Source organism: Stenella coeruleoalba (assembly GCF_951394435.1).
Source record: "Stenella coeruleoalba genome assembly, chromosome: 6".
Lineage (NCBI taxonomy): Eukaryota > Metazoa > Chordata > Mammalia > Artiodactyla > Delphinidae > Stenella > Stenella coeruleoalba.
In genome coordinates, this window is record NC_137151.1 from 124,416,668 (window position 1) to 124,435,723 (window position 19,056).

At 42.7% G+C, this 19,056-nt stretch overlaps 1 protein-coding gene across 1 annotated transcript; it reads left to right on the plus strand.

Annotated features, from left to right (window-relative positions):
• The first annotated feature begins 950 nt into the window (after positions 1-950).
• COPS8 (COP9 signalosome subunit 8) lies at positions 951-14,293 on the plus strand. The gene is made up of 8 exons (XM_079924337.1): positions 951-1,086; positions 2,157-2,227; positions 3,358-3,406; positions 4,611-4,743; positions 7,937-8,044; positions 10,153-10,215; positions 11,616-11,663; positions 12,390-14,293. Exons 1-8 carry the CDS (start codon positions 1,009-1,011, stop codon positions 12,467-12,469), a joined length of 630 nt encoding a protein of 209 aa, XP_079780463.1. The 5' UTR covers positions 951-1,008; the 3' UTR covers positions 12,470-14,293.
• The last annotated feature ends 4,763 nt before the right edge of the window (positions 14,294-19,056 follow it).

A 19,056-nucleotide genomic window follows, 5' to 3' on the forward strand; every position in this document is an offset into this window, starting at 1 on the left:
ATATTAAATAGCAGTTTTTGAAATGATGTGAAAGTCTGAGAGACACACTGCGAATAAAGGGAAAAGCTTTATATTACATAGCTTTAATTGTACTTTCCCCTGTTTTTTGAACAAGGGACCTGCGTTTTCAATTGCCTCTGGGCCCACAAATAGTGTAGCCAGCCCTGCAACACGGGACAAATGGAAGTCACTTCCTTGGCTGTGTAGCCAAGGGCAGCAAAACAAAGATGTAAATAAATAATTCACAACATAATGTTCGCTAACGGTAAGCACCGGGCAGAAAACTAAGGAGGCCAGGATGGCCAGAGCGAGTCAGAGGGGATCTGGGAATTAGATCTTGAAGCCCTTTGCAAGCAATGTGAAAGACTGGATTTTAGGAATTTGTTGTTATGCTATCATTTTCATCAGAGCAACAAGATCTGATTTATGTTTCCGAAAGCATCGTTTCGGCTGCGGTGGCTGTGTGGGGAGTAGCCTGGAGGGAGGCAGGAGTGGAAGTCAGGATAACGTTGCAGTTCAGGCGGTGCTGGAGGTCCAGGCCAGCGCAGCTTCCCTCGGAGGTGGGGACGTGAGGTCGCTGAAGGGGAGCCCCGCAGGGCACCGCAGCGCCTTCACCGATGTGGCAGGGCTGCTGAAGGAGTAGGTGCGGGAGGAACCAAAAGTTAGGTTTTGAACGTTTAAATTTGCCTGGCCTCAAAGCAAAGACGTCTAATCGTCCTCAAATATGCACTAAACCCCTCCCATCCCGACTTCGGCTGCACGCTCTTAAAGCGACTGGCTGCCTTGGAGGCCGGGCCAGTCCTCCAGAGCACCAAGAGCGCCGGCCAGAGCGGTGGCATACCCTCCCGACCTCAGGGATGTCTGCTGACGCGGCGGAACCAACGAGGCGCCTGCGCATGGGCGCTCGGCGGCATCGTCGGCTTTTACGTCATCGCGGGCGCGCCGCCCCGAGGGACAGTCTGAGGTCCGGCTCGGCGGGGAGGTTCGGTGGCGGGACCGGCCGGGAAAATGCCAGTGGCGGTGATGGCGGAAAGTTCCTTTAGTTTCAGAAAGTTGCTGGATCAGTGCGAGAACCAGGAGCTCGAGGTAGCCATTCTCCTCGTGGGGTCGCTCGTGGCTTCGGACCGCGCCGGTCTCCAGGGTAACGGGGCCTGGGGCCCACGGGGCTTGGGGCCGGCCCCTTGCGGGCGCGGGAGCTGGGCGTGTGGAGTCCGGGCCGCCGGGGCCTGCTCCGAAGGCTAAGCATCCAGGCCTGGCCTCCCCCAACTCGCTCGGAGCTTTCTGTTGTTTGTCTTCAGCTAGTGAGCCCGAAAACGCTGTGCATCTTTGCTCCTAACATCCTTTATGCTTCTCGTATTAAACTAAATCTCTTTCCTCCCCATTGTGGGGAGAGGTGGAGAATATGTATATTATTAAAGACGTTTGTGCAGGCCTACACACAGACCAAGAAGATGTAACTTGTAACCTTTTATTAATTCGGAAAGCCCTTAGTCTCCTGTGATCACTGAAGCTTACCGTTTGTTTTCAGTAGGGCAGGTGAAGGTTATATCATGCAACTACTAAAGTAATTAAGGGTTTGTTTTTTTTTTCTTAGAAAGGCCCTTAAAGACATTTATAGCATTGGTCTAAAAAGCTAATTAACCAAAGGAGGGAACTGCGAAGAAGCAGCCGCTCACTAACAGACGCTTAGTAGATGTCTCCTGAATGAATTAAAATTGAATGAGGGGAGTAGTGTCTTTGTAACTCAGCTGTGATGTTTTTCTCTTTATTACTCATTTATGTAGCTATTTAACATATTCGGTATAATGGGCAGAATCATATTGCTTTAGGAATCTGTTGGAAATACTTCCTATAATAGTGAGGCTATTTAAATAAGAATTTGAGAACTGGGAAAGGGATCCCATTTAAATACTCTTGTGTGTATGAAGACACAGAGGCCCAGAGGGGGAGAAGTCACATCTGATGACAGATCTAAACTTAATACTCTGGCTTTTTAGTGTGCGATACTCCTCTAAGCTGTCTCTCCATCTGTAAGTACTATAGAATATACTTACTCTTTAGATGAGTTAAGAAAACACTTATAAGAATATAAGAATTCTTATATAAGAATATAAGAATAAATGAGGTTTTTTTCCTTTTGTTTTTTGGTCTTACAGGCTCCAGGAGGAATTCCTACACCCCCAGTGTATGGTCAGCTTCTAGCTTTATATCTGCTTTATAATGACATGTAAGTACCTTTTACCTAAAGCTAAGAGAAGCGTTTTCCTCAAGCAGTTATTCTTGCCTTGAAGTACCAACACTAAAGCGTAGGCACAAGGAGCTATACTTTTTAGTGTAATACTTAGTATGTTTATTTCGTATATTGAATCATGACAAGAAATTATGATTAGTCTGAGTTATTTTTAAATACGCCTGTTTTACATATACCTTGTAAAAAACATTCCAGTTTGTTACGAGAAACTGCATTGTCAGTAAATTCCTTTAAATCTATTGATCTTTTCTTTATTCTCTTGTTATAAAACCTCTGTCTTTTATGACCTCTGTTTACTTAACTTCACATCTAAAGTTTACTTTACTGTTGACTTAAACTGTTTACTTAACTTCCCAGTCTCTATTGAGACTGAGAGAAACTGAAAGGGAAGATTGAGACGACTAAGAGGAATTTGTTACTAACATGTATGACAGTTCTTGAAAGGTTTTTGTTTTTTAATTATTCCTAATGCACGTTCATTGAAGAAAAGTCAGAAAGTATAGTTGTGCAAAAAGAGTCCCTTGTAGTTCTGTAACCCACTGATGGTTACTGTTAAATTTTGTTTTAAATTCTTCTAAACCTTTTCATTTCATACCTTTTAAACTAAACTGAGATTTTCATTATGTCATATGCTTGATGTCATTCAAGCTTGCGAACTCTTTAAAAAAAAAAAGAACTACCTTGAAGTTTTGGTGGCTCTATATCCACTAGTAGGACGAGGGGTCATGATAAGGAGAAAAGCATCGTGCACTGTGTATATTGTCAGGGAATGCCAGGACCCTGAAAGTGTATGAATTTGTTTATTTTATATATGAATAAATTATTTAGGCAGTTCTATTTAAGGCTTTGTGGTGTTGCCTCAATTTAAGATCTGTATTATTAATTTAAAAATGCACTAAAAATGGTAAAACATTACTTTGGTAAAAATATTTCATGTCTTTTATCTGGAAAACCACTGTTACTTCCCCTGGATAAACTCATTATATGAATTTCGCTCTGTATTTTATAGAGTATTTTAAAGTATACTTCTGGGATCTAGAATTCTAAACATTTACGGAGGTGATTTTTTTAAATTGCTTATTCTTTCTTGGGGGGGTGTAAATTAGGAATAATGCAAGATATCTTTGGAAAAGAATACCACCTGCTATAAAATCTGTAAGTAGTCTTCAATATACCTTATTACTTTAATATAGTAATGACATTCATTTAAAAAGCGATCTCTTAAAAGTTTCTGTTTTCTTTTTCATGTGGATCACAGAAATAGTTATTAAACTGGTATTAAAGTTTAAGAATAGATCTACAAATTCTTCTCATCAGAAATTGTAATTTCCCTTGGGTGGTACAGAAATCTGTGCTCAGCTCCTGCCGATCAGGTTTCTTAAGACACTTTGTAGCAAAGTGTCAATTTACGCAATAAACAACTGGGTCAGTTTAGGTAAAAGTTTGGTTTTTGTTTGTTAGGTTTTTTTTTTAACTGATCTGTGCAGTTTCCTATAATGGTATTTATTTTGCAACTAGTATTATTTACAAGAACACTCTAAAAATAATAATTATTCAGAGCATTAAGATTTTTGCTAATTAGGATTTTGGATTTCTTGTTTTTCGCGTGAGAATAGATGAACTCACTTAAAAGTTTCTTCCAAGATGGAATGAAGTAAATTTTTAATTTCAGGTGATTCACTGTGTCTAGCATAAATGTGAAGTGAATTTTTTGTACATTCACAGAGCATTAATAAGAATTCACCTAAATTCCTTTGTTCATTATTGATATTCAGCAGCAGATCAGATTAGCATTTATACTCTCTTTCTTTCCTCCACATTCTATTAAGTAAGTTTGGAATGTTCCTCCAGCTTTACTGGTTTAAAATAAAGCTGTAAATGAGATGATATTTCAGTGATATTAGTGGGAACTTTATCCTTAGGCTACATTTTATGACATCTTAGATTGGGAGTCTATATTATTAGCCATTTTGCTACTATTTTTGCCCTAAGAATAGGTGTATGTATTTTATGTACATGTATATGTGGATTAGTACATGTTCTGTATACTATACATAAGTATATATGAAATGTAAATAAATGTAAATCTTCAAAAAACAATGTTTCAGATAACTAATTCCTAAACTTATTTGTGAAATATTGTTGGACTAATTTCCCATGCCTTAATTTTCTGTTATAATAAAACGTGCAAATAAATTCTACAGTACTGTTCAAAACATTTGAAAACCTTTTTGATAGTGGTTGGGCTGAAAAAGTAATTACACCTCTTAAAAGAAATGTTGAATTATGTTTTAAGATACGTTTGTTGGTATATGTGCAGAGTGAATATCTTCAAATGAGGCAATGATATTTATTGCAGGCAAATTCTGAACTTGGGGGAATTTGGTCGGTAGGACAAAGAATCTGGCAGAGAGATTTCCCCGGGATCTATACCACCATCAGCGCTCACCCGTGGTCTGAGACGGTCCAGCCAATCATGGAGGCACTTAGAGGTAGTGTTTCTTTGTGGCTCAGAATTAAATCAGACTAGACCTGTTCCCCTAAGGTGCCAGGGTGTTGAAGTAAGTCGATGATGTGTGTGAAAATAGGTACGCTCTGCTAAGTGAGTAGGGTTTTCAGAAGTCTTTTTTAGATTTGCTGTAATCATGCTTTGATTTCACGTTGCTTGAGTTTATGTCGGCAGCTGAGGACCTCACTGTCTATTAATTTAATTCTAGAAGTGAAGTTACTTGTCAGTAAGAGGTGTTTTTTTTGCTACTGAAATGAAATGTAATATTCTAATAAGTCCAGGTCATGAGTTGGATAAGATTTCAAGCCCGCATGTTTGAAAGTAGAGACTGCTTTGGACTCTGTGGACCTCAGCATTTGATGGGGTTGTCTCCAGCTTCTGGATTTGTGATTAATCAATTCAGTACGCAGATGCTCAAACTTCTTTTAATCACGCTGAAAGATTGCAAGTCTGGTGTGACATAGCACTGATCCTGCAACAAAACTCCCCCGTGCTTCTCTCTTTCCATTCTCCCACCCCCAGCGTTTGCTTCCAGTCTCTTGGTTCCCCCTCTTATATGTTGTTATACCCTCACTTCTTGTTACCTTGTTTCTCTGGCCACTACCTGCCCTCACTGTCCGCCCTTCTGCTCTGGAGGAATCAGTGAGCAGAAGTTCTTGAGAATCGCTCATCACTCTGGCAGGACATGTCAGCTTTTCAGGGGCAGGAGGGGAAGGTTGCTTCCGAGGTGCACCCGGTTCTTGGCGTGGTGAAGCAGAGCAGTGTGAGTGAGGAAACAGGAGCCGCTTCCTTTCAGCGTGGGGGAAGTGAGCAGGGGCACGGAGCTGGCAGCAGTGGGAGGGAGGCGTGTGGGGTCACTGCTGCGCCGGCGCAGTGGGGGCAGCTTTGGATCTCCGCACTGGAGGCAGCCTTAACCGCGTTGCATAAGCCCTGAGGAGCGGGGATACAGAGCTTTAGCCAGAGCGAGACAGGGAGGGGCCGAGGAAATACACTCCCTGCCCTGCAGAATCCCATTCACGGAGTAAGGGAGCCCAGGTGCCACAGGCCTGGGTGGCCGCCGCCCTGGAATTTAAGGGCAGAGATGGGTTGGGAAGGACAGCAAGCTCACCTTCCCTTGTGTCTCCAGTGCCGGCAGTTGGCAGTTCCCGGTAGATAAGAGGCACATTTAAGTATTCGTTGAACAAAAGAATGAGCATTCTCTTAGGGTCTCCCCAGGACTGTCCCAGGATGAATTGCCAGCAGTATTAGGTGCGAGCTCAACTGATGCCACCTTCCAGCTTGTCGTTGTAACGCGTGCCCTCCTGAGGTTACACGTCTCATAGATCTCCCGGGCCACATAGTGACTGGTGAGAATGCAGATGTCAGATTCATTCGCGCTGAGAGGTTAAAAGCCGCCTGAGTGTCTCACTGGTGCCCTGGATCACTTAGCCTTGATTTCTGCTCTCCTTGTCAGTCTGCTGTGCCTCGCCTTGTATGTTTCTCTTCTCTCCATTCTGTTTTTCTCTTTCATTCACATTCTATTCTTGTTCTGTTCCCCATCTTTTTCAAATCTGAGAATCTGACCAGAGTACTTGAACTAAAGTGAATGTTTTTACAATATGGTAAGCTTGCCAAATGAATGTAGTTTTCGGTGCACCCTTGTATTTTCCTCTTTCATTGTTGCTCTCGGTTCTTTTCCACTGAATGTCTGTAGCCTTGAACGGAAAAAGTTCCTTCATCTCTAAGCTGTATTAGAAGTCTGATTTAAGGTCGTTTGCTGAGAGTTGGTAGCAAGAAGGAAGGAATTGGAAGAGGAGCAAACAGTGGCTCACTGAAAGCTGGGGAGGGTGTCAGCCTTAGTGAGAAATGACACAAGGTGATTGACTGCCCGCGATTTTTCAGGCAGATGGGAGCACAAAGCCTAGGGCTGGGGTCGGGCCCCCTTGGGTCCTGGTGAGACCTTCCACAAGCCTGTGTACAGCACATACTTCCTTAGAGATGCTGGGCCCCTCAGGGGATATAAAGATATAAAAGCCCTCCTGCAGAGAAGTTCCGGATATAATTGAGACGATGGGGTGAGGAGGGGTGCAGTGTACACCATAGGTGGTAAAAGATTGCTTGTTCAATAAGTAAACGTTACTGTGAGTTCAGAGAAGGGTGGAGATTGCAGTGACTCCAGTGCCACAGGGAGAGTTTATAAACAGACCTGGGACTAGAAGAGAGGAGGGCTGTTCAGACCACACAGCAGCATACACCCAGCGCCGCACGGATGAGAAGGTGTAAGGCTCCTCTCTGAGAGCCAGCAGGCCACTTTGGAGCAGAGTGTCTACGGGGATTGATGTGGCTGTTAGGCGGTGTCCCAGGAGTGGAGAGCGGACTTTCTTATGTTGCAGGGCTATCTTGTACGTGTATACCTGCCTATTAAGTGTGGCAAGTAAAATCCAGAACACTTGCTAAGCATGTTGAAGGCAGGTGGAGGATGCTTTGTGTTACTCAAGGAGCAGTGGGCTCCACTTTCTACCATTTGGTTATTGTCTCTGCTTCATTCCTGAATTATTTAATGTGGAAATTTAAGCCTGGGGGGCGGAAATCCCACATGTGGTCTCCAGGGAGGAGGTTTTGTTGCTGGAATTGCTTGCAGCCCCTTTCTGTGAGGCTCAGTCATTCAGGATTTGCACCTGAATGACGTCAAGAGTTCAGAGTAGACTTGAAAGTTAGGAAGGTGCTCTAGTTACAAGGTTTGCTCTGCAACTCCCAGGTGTGGTCCTATAGCAGAGGCCCTGATGAGAAAGGACAACTAATTATGGGACTAGGTAATTTCTGCTCCATTCTTTCTAGTTTTTATAAGTGAGATAAAAGAAAAATTTTGAAATATACATCCCCAGTACATCCCAAATTTAAATGAAATTTTCTTAGAGCTGGAGTCTTGTGTATATTAACTTTTTTCCATCTTTGTAATTTTTATTGTCACCTGAGATTTTTTGACCTAAGAGGAAGTGCATGTGTTTATTCAGCAATGTTTGAGCCCCTCTTACATGTTAGGCGCCTACAGCTGTACCTGTAAACACAAATTTAGGTTGCTGTAGTCTTGCTTATCAAACTTGGACAAGGACAGTGATGTAATAATTTAATTGTGTGTTTCAAAAAATGCCAGCTCTTGTGGTTCACTGTTTGCCAAACCTCCCCTCCCACAATAGATGCCACCCGGAGGCGAGCCTTCGCCCTGGTCTCTCAGGCATATACCTCCATCATCGCCGACGATTTCGCAGCCTTTGTTGGACTTCCCGTGGAAGAGGCTGTGAAAGGTATTTGGGGCTTACTTTTTACTTTCAGGGAAAACGGAAGTGTAAATTACAGGTCCACGGTCCCTTATCTGAAACCATTGGAACAGGATGTGTTTTGGAGTTCAGGTTGTGTGTGTTCTTTAGAAAGGTGCTGGCAGACCTGCACTGCACAAACCGTAGCAGCCAGCAGCACGTGGCCAAGCCCAGTCGTGGTTCTGCCGGCAGCACAGAGTGCAGACCCGCACGCAGGTGGCGTCAGGGACGAGTGTACAGAAAAGGCTTGGGGGTTCGCATCAGATTTCGCCACCATGGCGGTTAAAGAAGACTTTTTGGCTCATAGAGTTTTTTTGACTTCTGCGTGTGGATGAGAAATTTCGGGTTTGTGTTTACTAAAGCACTTTTTGCCAAAGACAGGCAGCAGTTAGAGATGTCTTAGAACAGGAGCTTTGTAAAGGAATACTTTGCCATTTTTATGAAATTAACATTTGACTGTGTCTTTGAGATGTACCCTTGTTGCATGTGATTATTCTAGCTCTTCCCTTACGGAACCTCTTTAATGTTCCTGTAGCTATTTCTTATCATGGTACCCATGGTCTGACCCCTGAATATTTTCTACTTTTATCTCTAAGACCTTTGATCAACTCCTAAGCCCTACTAAGTGATAGGGAGCTCTCCAAGTTGATGCCCAGGAAGGAAAAATTAGAGCTGCTGTTGACTAAGAGTGGGAGGGAAAAGAAGGTGGTGAGAACAGTGAGTTACTGGAAGAAAAAGGTAGCGAATGGGGGTACAGAGTCAAGCATTCGATAACATTCCCACATCTGAGCCCCAGGTTACAGCATAGTTGTTACAAGTGGTAGAAAATGTGAGATGCAAGAAAGTAAAGCATGTGCACATCATTTGCTTCTAAACATGCCAGGTGGGTAACATGACACTCATAATTCTGAGCTGAAACTCTGTAACGTCTTTAAATTATTTCTCTTCCTTTGAAAATCAGCACGAGGTGGGGGTTTGGTTGGTGGGTTTTCTCAGGGAAGGAAGTTTTAGTTGGTCTGGAACTCGCATTTAGAAATCCCTGTTTCACCCTTCCGTGGTGAAGGCGGTCTCATCCCAGTATCCCTGTTCAGCCCAACTTTTCCCTCACCATTTCTTAACAGTAACCTAGGTGCTTGCACCCCACTCTTGGCCACTGGTTTCCAGATGTGCTTTTGCATTTTCATTTTTCAGGTCATGCCCAAACTGTCCCCTCCCCTTGCTAGGTTGCTGTAGAATATTAATACTGCATGTGCCTTGTGGCGTTGTTTTACGATGATGGATTCTCCAGTCAAAATACGAGCTCCACTAAGCACCACAGGTTATAAATTTCCAAGGCCTAGCACAGTTCTAGACGCATAGACGGCAGGTTAATGAACGTTCTTACAGTAAATCATACTGTTACTTACTAATACAAACATTTATTTGTTTTGACTATTTTGAAATTGATCCATAATTTATTATCTAATAAATAGTATATCCCAGAGTCCATACTCTTAACTGACTGAGTGTGAATCCTGGTACCCTTCCCCGTGCTAGCTACGTGACCTAAGGCAATTTACTGGAATTCTCTAAACTTCCTTTTCCACGTCTGTTCAATTATGGTGCTGTGTCCCCTTACAGAGCTGTTGTGGTGATTACGTAAAGTGATCCCTGTAAGAGCACCTAGGACAGTACCTAGTGGCCAGCCTTCTGTGTTGTGTATGTATGCTGTTGTTTTTATTGTCACCATCGTCTTTGTTATTACTGATGTAATGATTATAGAAGATACTAAATAAGTCTTCCTTATGTCTGTCTTTAATAAGGTTTGATCAGGTTAATACTATAATATATATATATATTATAGAAAACTGATCATCTGTTAGTGATTATAGCAGCCTGATAGAATAAAATCATAGATGTTTCAGAAATATTTCAAAAATAAGTTCCCATGAGAATGCTGTCTCTAGTATACGCTTCTAGTTAAAAATACACATTACAGGTTAATCTACACACGTCAGGTCTCCCGTACAAGTAGTGTCATTGACAGATTGTGAATCTTGTAAATGAAAAGTTTTTGGTTTTTTTAATTCATTTCTGTGTTAAATACACATTTTTAGGTATCCTAGAACAAGGATGGCAGGCCGACTCCGCCACGAGGATGGTCATGCCCAGAAAGCCAGGTAGGTGGAGCTCTTCGTCCGTCTTGCAGCACTGAGCTCTTGTAAGATCACTGAAGTTTTTCAGGCATTGAATTTGAATAATTTGATATAAAATTCTGCTATACTAACAAAATGAGAGTAACTCATGTTAAGTTCAGGTATAGGATGGACACTTAGGGTAGAAAGGATCTTAAAGGTCACCTGGGGCTTCGCTGGTGGCGCAGTGGTTGAGAGTCCACCTGCCGATGAAGGGGACACAGGTTTATGCCCCGGTCCAGGAAGATCCCACGTGCTGCGGAGCGGCTGGGACCGTGAGCCATGGCCGCTGAGCCTGCGTGTCCGGAGCCTGTGCTCCTCAATGGGAGAGGCCACAACAGTGAAAGGCCCGCACACTGCAAAAAAAAAAAAAAAAGTCACCTGGTTTTACCTTAATTTTTTTAATGTATTTCATACATAAACTATTTTATGTGAGTGTTTCATAATCTTTATTACAGCTTAATTTTTAATAAGTATTAATCTCTCGTTCTTTTATTTATGGGGCCATTTCTAACTGCTTATTCTTAATATCTAAACTATTGCCTTTTAAAAAGATATTTAAAATATTCAGAAATTCCCCTTTTCTCCTCATGCTGTAGACACATAGACTCTTCTCCTAAACAAGATATTCAGTGGCTTTAACGTTCACAAAATTAAGGTCTCTGGCCTTTACAGGCCTTAAATGATTTGGCCTGTCCTCATTGTCTCCACCTGAATTCCTGGTCCCTCGGCCTTCCTCTCTGAAATGAGCCACGTTCCTTCCTGCAAGAAAGCTCCACTCCCTCCTGCTTACCAGGAGTGGCCTTTCCTGCCCTGTCCTTAGAGCTGGCCTCAGTGCCCACATCCATAAACCTTCTGATCTGCCTCATCCCAGAGTTCCTTCCGTCTGCTCTGAACCCCTGTTGTTAGACATTGTTGACCCCACAGTAAAGTGGTGCACAGATCTCCATGTGCTCGGACCTGCGAGGGTGCAGAGGAGTGATGCGAGGGCGTCCTGTCAGTCTAGATGGGGAGAGAAGACTGCTGCAGTAAAAAAGCAATGCAAGAAAATAGAGCGTATCTGTCTCTGTCTGAACGCCACTGCATTAAAAATGACATGTTCTGGGCTTCCCTGGTGGCGCAGTGGTTGAGGGTCCGCCTGCCGATGCAGGAGACACGGGTTCGTGCCCCGGTCTGGGAAGATCCCACATGCCGCGGAGCAGCTGGGCCCGTGAGCCATGGCTGCTGAGCCTGCGCGTCCGGAGCCTGTGCTCCACAGCGGGAGAGGCCACAGCAGTGAGAGGCCCGCGTCCCGCAAAAAAAAAAAAAAAAAAAAAAAAATGACATGTTCTATGTGAAGGTTCTTTACAATGACTTCTGTAAATTGGGCTCTACATTTTATTTAGTTGCAGGGGCCCTGGATGTTTCCTTTAACAGGTTTATTCCCTTTTCAGGTATGTATTTTCATATGCTCATTTAAAAATTGTTTCATCGTTTTTCTTGTTTGCTGTTGTAGTATTTATTTTTCTTAGCTCTAATCTTATAAACAAGGGGATGAAATCCTAACTTGGTATTTATAATAGTACATCTGGTTACAACCGTGAATGTGTGGACTCCCCTCTGTAGCTTACCTGGAGGTAGTGATCCCCTCTGGCCTGGCCGCAGGGTGTCCTGTAGGGGAGGTGTGATCGAGCATCTCACCAGCATTGACACAGACGCAGCCCCAGGCTGACACTTAGTAGCTTAAAAGTTAGAAGTAAACTTTTGGGGGATGGGGTCCTTTGTGGGTTTTTTGTTCACTGACAGTTGAGTAGTCTAGAGGAGTGCCTGGCATGTGGCTAGCACTAGGTGACTATGGAAGTAAATGTCATGTGGGGAGGGTCTTTCCAAGAAGGGCTATGTTCCCTTGGTAGACGGATTACCTGTTAAAAGTATTTTTAACCTTCGCATGGAAAACTTCAGTAACAGCAAAGCCAGACATGCCTTTACTCCCAGGTTGGGAAAACTACTCATAAAAATTGATGCTTCTTGGCTTGTTTTTTTTAAATGTCCAAGATCAAGGCAAAGCTAAGAAAGTTTCCGTATTGTTACATTAAAGACATTGGAGGGCGGGGGTGGCAGTACCAAAGATTTGTGACCCTGGTGTCTGACTTGAGTGTGTTTCTGTCTCCAACGCGCAGAGCCTGCCCCCGTTCCACCCATCCCCAATGAACAGCAGTTAGCCAGACTCACCGATTATGTGGCTTTCCTCGAAAACTGACTTATCATTCTGAGTTCAAGATCCACCTTCAGCATCCTGAATACTGACAGAAAAATGTAAAATTCTTATTTTCAATTTTATTGGATGGATTAAGCACCTCAGCATTCCTTACTGAGTATGTGATAAAATACGTATATAATATAAAATATATTATATATATTTTGTCCTTAAACATGCTGAATGGTCGTTGAAACAATTCTCATTTTGTAATATTTGACAGTTTGGATGGAGCCCGTCAGTATTAGGCAGTCAGTTTATATTTCCTAGTGACTCGTGAAATACAGCTCTCCTGCTTCGTGTAGAACAGTGGTTGTCAGCTGTCTTCTTCTGCCCCAGCACACAGCACACTCCCATCTCTACCACAGGTTGACAGTTGCAGTGATGCGTCTGGGGTTTGAGAAGGACTGTCCCCAGGGGCAGGATCTGAAGTGCTGGGGACTCTAATTCACCCCCTTTGGAGAATATGCTCTTTTTCTCTCCCCTCCTGAGAATCACAAATATAAAATGCTGAGATAGAGCTGAGGAACAAAGGCCATCTCCCTAGTAAACCAGCTTGTTAACTTCAGATTTTTTTCTAAGAGTGTGAGTACATCCATTGCTGGCAGTGGAGGGCTTGCCATGAAAATGCAACTTGTCAAAGACATTCATGAGAAGTATTAAGTTGTAATATTTCCTTTCAGAAGAAGGGAAGTGTAAGTGTGGAATGCATTGTTTGGGAAAGAAGCGATTAAGTGACACACTCTGTACAGCTGTCCGCAGCCTTTTGGCTGCTTACGTCTGGCCCTTGGGTCAAGTTCTGCCCTTTGGAGAAATACTGAACAAGTCTTTCATGTTTTGTGTGACAGCCCTCTGAATGATATTTGAAGTTGTTTATTGTATCTTCAGGTTAAAACCACCCCCAGTTCATTTATTCTGCATTTGTTCAATAAATATTTAATTGAATTTTTCAACTGTTTTTTCGAAGGTAGTTTCTAGAAGTTTCACTATCCTGTCTTCCTGTGGATGTGTTCTAATTTGTCATTGTCTCTTTTAAATTACAAATTTCTTAATTAAATAGAAATGACCTATATAGTGGTAATTATATGAGTCATGTTTTTCACTCATTTTAAATAGACTTTACTGGCTATTTCAGCTATTGTTAACATTTATGGAAATACCTGTTAAATTAATGTTTTATTTAACCTTGATATAAGTCATGTTGTTAAAACTGCTTGTTTTACAGTTGAGGAAATGGAAATTCAAGAAGTCAGAGGATCAATAGCTAGAAAGTAACAATGCTAGTTTGCTAGTCTTTGAACTTCTAGGTTTAAGGACAAATTGTATCCACGGGTCTTAGTTTTAATAGATTGGAATCAACCCAAATGTTCATTAATAGGAGACTAGTTGAGTAAACAGTAGTGTACAGTATGGTGACGCCATGCAGCTGTAGAATGCACGCATGCATGAATGAGTGACGATCTCGGTGCACTAAAGGTGATCTCAAGTGAAAACACAAAGCAGCGGGGGTTTATACTGTTATTTTGAGGGTAAGAAAGGGTGAATGGATATACAACTGTGCATACATGCATATTTACCTGTATTTCAAGCAGAAGCCATTGAAGGATAAACCAAAAACTAATAAAAATGGTTCCCTAAAATGGAAGGGGAGGACAGTCGAGCATAGAGGAAAAATTATTTCAGGCGACTCGTAGTATTTCATAGTATTTTGTTTTACATTATCAATGGGATACATACAAAGGACAAAAAAATCTCAAACTACTGAATATGGTTTCATGGTTAATTTCAAAAACGATTTTGTTAATCGTTATTTGATAATAATTACCATTATTATTAAAAGTATATTATAGGATAAAACCAATTGGAAATTACATAATTTAATGTTAGAAGCTAATCTTAAATTTGACTCAACAACCTCATATGGTTTATTTTTCTTTCTAAACAGTAAATATTTCCTAGCTCTGCCCATCTGTAAAGGCCTAGAAGAATTATAAGCCAGTAACAATGAGAACCACTAATGTCCAGGTCGTGGTCTCTAAATTCCATTTTCAACTACATAGAACAAGAACTTATTTGCAAAATGGTTAATACTAGGTCTGGGGCAATAATTGTAGATTGGGGCTTCCCTGGTGGCGCAGTGGTTAAGAATCTGCCTGCCAATGCAGGCGACCTGGGTTCAAGCCCTGGTCCAGGAAGATCCCACACGCCACTGAGCAGCTAAGCCTGTGCACCACAGCTACTGAGCCTGCTCTCTAGAGCCCGTGAGCCACAACTACTGAGGCCCGCGCACCTCGAGCCCATGCTCCACAACAAGAGGAGCCACCGCAATGAGAAGACTGCGCACCACAACGAAGAGTAGCCCCCGCTCGCCATAATTTGAAGGAGTTCCCACTGGCTAAACATGAGACAAATTGAGCATGAAAAATAGGTATATGTGTTTCTATTTTCAATCGCAAGGTCATAATTATAATATTAGAAAAACCTCATCATATACAAGAAAGTACACTCGCTTAGTTATCAGTTTTCAGAACAATGAATTGATGCCCTAGCAATCTCCAAAGTAATAAAATGGAACCTGCAAAGTAGCCAGCTGACCAATGATGGGAACTTCTTCATGGAAGAATTCCACCTAAAAATACAGATAGAAAAGCAGTCCTTTGCCGCCCCTAGTGAAATAAGTAAGGCATCTAGGGAACGAGTATCCGTGGCTGCTGAGACCACGGAGTGAGAATCAGCCCATCCTCGTGCTCTGGCTGCCACCGAGACTGCCCGCTGCACGCAGGCAGCACCTTGCTGTGCATCCAGTGAGGGTTACCGTGACACTGCCACAGGGGCTGCCCTTGCAAACCGGGGAAGAGAGTGAGCTCTTCAGCAGCTGGGCACGTGATACGGTGAGTAAACACTCCCTTCCTTGTCTAGGAAGACAGTTCCAGGGTACGTGCTCTACCTGGTTCCTGAAAAGACCCCAAGAAGATTGAGCTGTGGTTGCCCATTGTGACCAGCCTGTCTGCAGCATGGCCTTGGACTGTTTCTTCTTCATTTTGCTTTTCCCAGTTCTCCATCTCTTTCCTGGAATCAAGAGCAGTGATCCACCTGTGCGTGGAGGCTTAGCGTCACTAACAGTGGCACCAGTGGGCCTGGTGCGGAGCCATAAACACGTAGCATCAGCCGTAAGTTTTCTTGTCAAGGCAAGCCCTGCCCCCACAAAATGCATGTGAATCTAATCAAGGTTTCAGATTTACCTGCTCACTTACATGAAATGTGGGAATCGGATGAACAAGTTAAACACCCCACTAAGGAGCAATCAGCCAAATCTAGAGTGAGGGGAATTTAGCAGGACAAAGAACCGAGTTTCCTTAAATAAATAACGTAAAAAGAGAGGTGGAGATGGCGATAAGGACGTGTATTTCTGCTCCTGGCTGAAGTACTTTCAGGCAGACCCATAATGTGCCAAGAACTACAGAAAGAGGGATGCATAAAATACAAATCTGTCTGACGGCATTGGAGAGCTGGAGAATGAGGAGCTGAGGTTTGAGAGCAGAGAGGCTCCTGAAGAGGTTGTATCTGCAGCAGCCTCTTCCTGGGGGGTGTGCCGATTCTGGTGCCACTGCTAAGAACCGAGCAACCCGTGGGACTCGGGTATTTTCACAGGGCTGGAGTGCTAAAAACAGGACTTGCGAGGGCTAAACCACACTGCTGTTTATCCATCTGGTAAACTTTAAGGCTCCTTGGGGTAGGAAGTCAACAGGCCAAATCCAGAAAACCATTTGAGTACAGCTTGGTTTTCTTCAGTCCGCTGTGCTGGGCTTCAGTCAACACGAAAGGCTCGGGGTCGCGAGGTACCTGTAAGCATAAACTGCAGTAAACCATTAGTCAAACTGCAACTGGAGGGTACTAGAAACTATTCAGGCTGAAGCACAGAAGGCACTGGTACACAGTACAGAGACAGACCCTGTAGTAATTGGGACCCAAGAAGGAGAGAGAGGATAAAGAAGGAGAATAATACTTGAAGTACTGCCCAGGAATTTTCCAAAACTGATAAAAGAAATCAGGCCACAGATTCAGAAAACCCCACACAGGATAAATACACAGAACCACACCCTGACACATGATAGTAAAACTACTGAAAACCAAAAAGCAAAATACTAGGAGCATGGGGGTGCAGGGAGGGGGACTTTCTCTTCAAAGAAGCAACAGTGAACTAGAAGACAATGAACTGGCGTTTCTAAAGTGTTAAAAGAAAAAACTCCTATTTATGAGAGATGCTTAACTTTCAGTCTTCCTGTGTTGTTAAAAGTTGGGAAGAGATACGTCAATGCAAATACTAAGAGAAGGCTGGCGCAGCTTAGGTAATATTACAAAAAGTAGACTTTAAGGCGAGGAGCATCATTACAGAGAAGAATTTTTTGTGGAAAAGGTTGCATTGGTTTCCTGTTGCTGCGGTAACAAATTCCCACACACTTGATGGCTTAAAGCAGCAGGGGGATATACACTTACAGTTCTGTAGTTCGGCAACCTGAGATGAGTCTCATGGGCTGACATCAGCTGTCAGCAGGGCTGCGTTCTTTCTGGAGGTTGTCGGGGACAGTCTGTCTCTTTTCCCTTTCCAGCTTCTAGAGGCCGCCTACATTCCTTGGCTCGTGGCCCTCTGCCTGCATCTTCAAAGCCAGCAGCATCGGGCTGAGCCCATACTACTACTCTCTCTCTCGTTCTCTTTTCTGCCCCCTCTTCCACTTTTAAGGATCCCTGTGGTTGGTTACATTGGTCCCACCTGGAAATCAGGATAATCTATTTTAAAATAGGCTGATTAGCAAACTTAATTATATCTGCTCTCTTAATTTCTCTTTACCATGTAACCTAACATGTTCACAGGTTCCAGGGGTTAGGATATGGATGTCTTTTGGACCATTCTTCTTACCACAGGAATCAGTTCAACAGGCAACAGGAATATGTAACTCTAAATGTATCGTGAAATCTAAAACTAAGTCTAATCAAGCAAGAGTTGACAACTGGGAGTCCTCTGCGGTCATGGGCGGGGACATCACTGTCCTATCAGACATTAAACCAGCGCGGAGCCTCTGTTACTAAGGGCAAGGCACTGGGGCATGAGTAGCAGGCAGCCCAGTGGAATGGAACAGAGATGAGAAGTAGACAGATGCAGGGATGCACTATAGGATAAAGGTGGCATCGCAGAGCGCTGGGATAAAAGCACACTTTTTACCAAATGGTTCCGGGAAAACTGGTTAGCCATTGGAAAACTAGAAAGGTCCATAAGAATAAAGTACAGATAGATCGGAGATCTTGATGCCAGCACTGGAAGAAAAGATGGATGAATTCCTCTTTAACCTGGGCAAGGGAAGGGCCTCTGGCTCCCCGATTAAAGAAAAGATTAAAGAAAAGAATGATCAATTTGACTACCTAAAAATAAAACATTTGCATGGCCAAAAATAAACTCAAACAGATGTCTGACAACTGAGAGAAAATATTTACAACAGAAAGGACTAGTAATATTCCTAATATGTAAATTGAGGGAATTGGAAGAAAACAGAAAAAAGTGACAAAAGACATGAATACACAATTCACAGGACGTGAACACAATTCACAAAAAATTTATAAAAGTGGCCCTTAAACATGAATAGATGTTCAACTTTATTGGTAAGAGAAATGCAAATTAGAAACAGTGAGGTAACTCATCCAGTTGGCAAAAACTAAGAGTTTTAACTGCATTCTGTTGTGAAACTCTGGGGAAACTGGTTCTCGTGCTTTGCTGATGGGAATCCGCATTGGAATGGTTCTTATAGAGGGGGATTTGGCAATATCTAAGGACTACAGTCATTTACTTTTTATCCCAGCAACTAATCTTCAGGAATTTACCCTGAAGATTCAACTCCCACAATATAAATATAAATATACACAGACATACACTAGGTTATTTATTGCAGCATTAATTTATTGCAGCATTGTTTCTGATTGTAAAGAATTTGGAAACAACCTAATTGCTTATACATGAATAGATGTTCGTATATCCATGTAAGGGAGCGCTACGTATCTGTAATAGAGGATGATGACAGTCACTGATGTGGAGGGATTTTCAGGCTATGTTGTTAAGGAAAATAAAGCAAAGTGCATAAAAATGCCCAGAGTATGCTATTTTTTTGTGTAAGAGAAGAGGAAATAAAATATACCTGTATTTGCTCCTCAGTGGACACACACACACACACACACACACACACACACACATACACAGAGAGAGAGAGAGAGAGAGAGAGAGAGAGAGAGAGAGAGAGAGAGAGAGAGAAAGGAAAATAATGGAATTGTTTGTTTTCAGGGTATGGGAAGGAATGAGATGGAAAGGATAGAAAAAATTGGGGAATTAGGGCCACTTTTGTACGGTTCTGACTTTTGGAATTATGTTAATGTTTCACATATTCAAGGAAGAAATAATATAAATGGTGATGGAGGCGTGGGGAGGAGTGACCCTGTCTGTATTTCAAATGAATAACGTAACTGCCCTGAAGGCAAGGGACGTAACTCAAGTAGGTTTCGAACATGCTATTTAGATATGTCCAGAGGTTAAAGACAAAAGAACT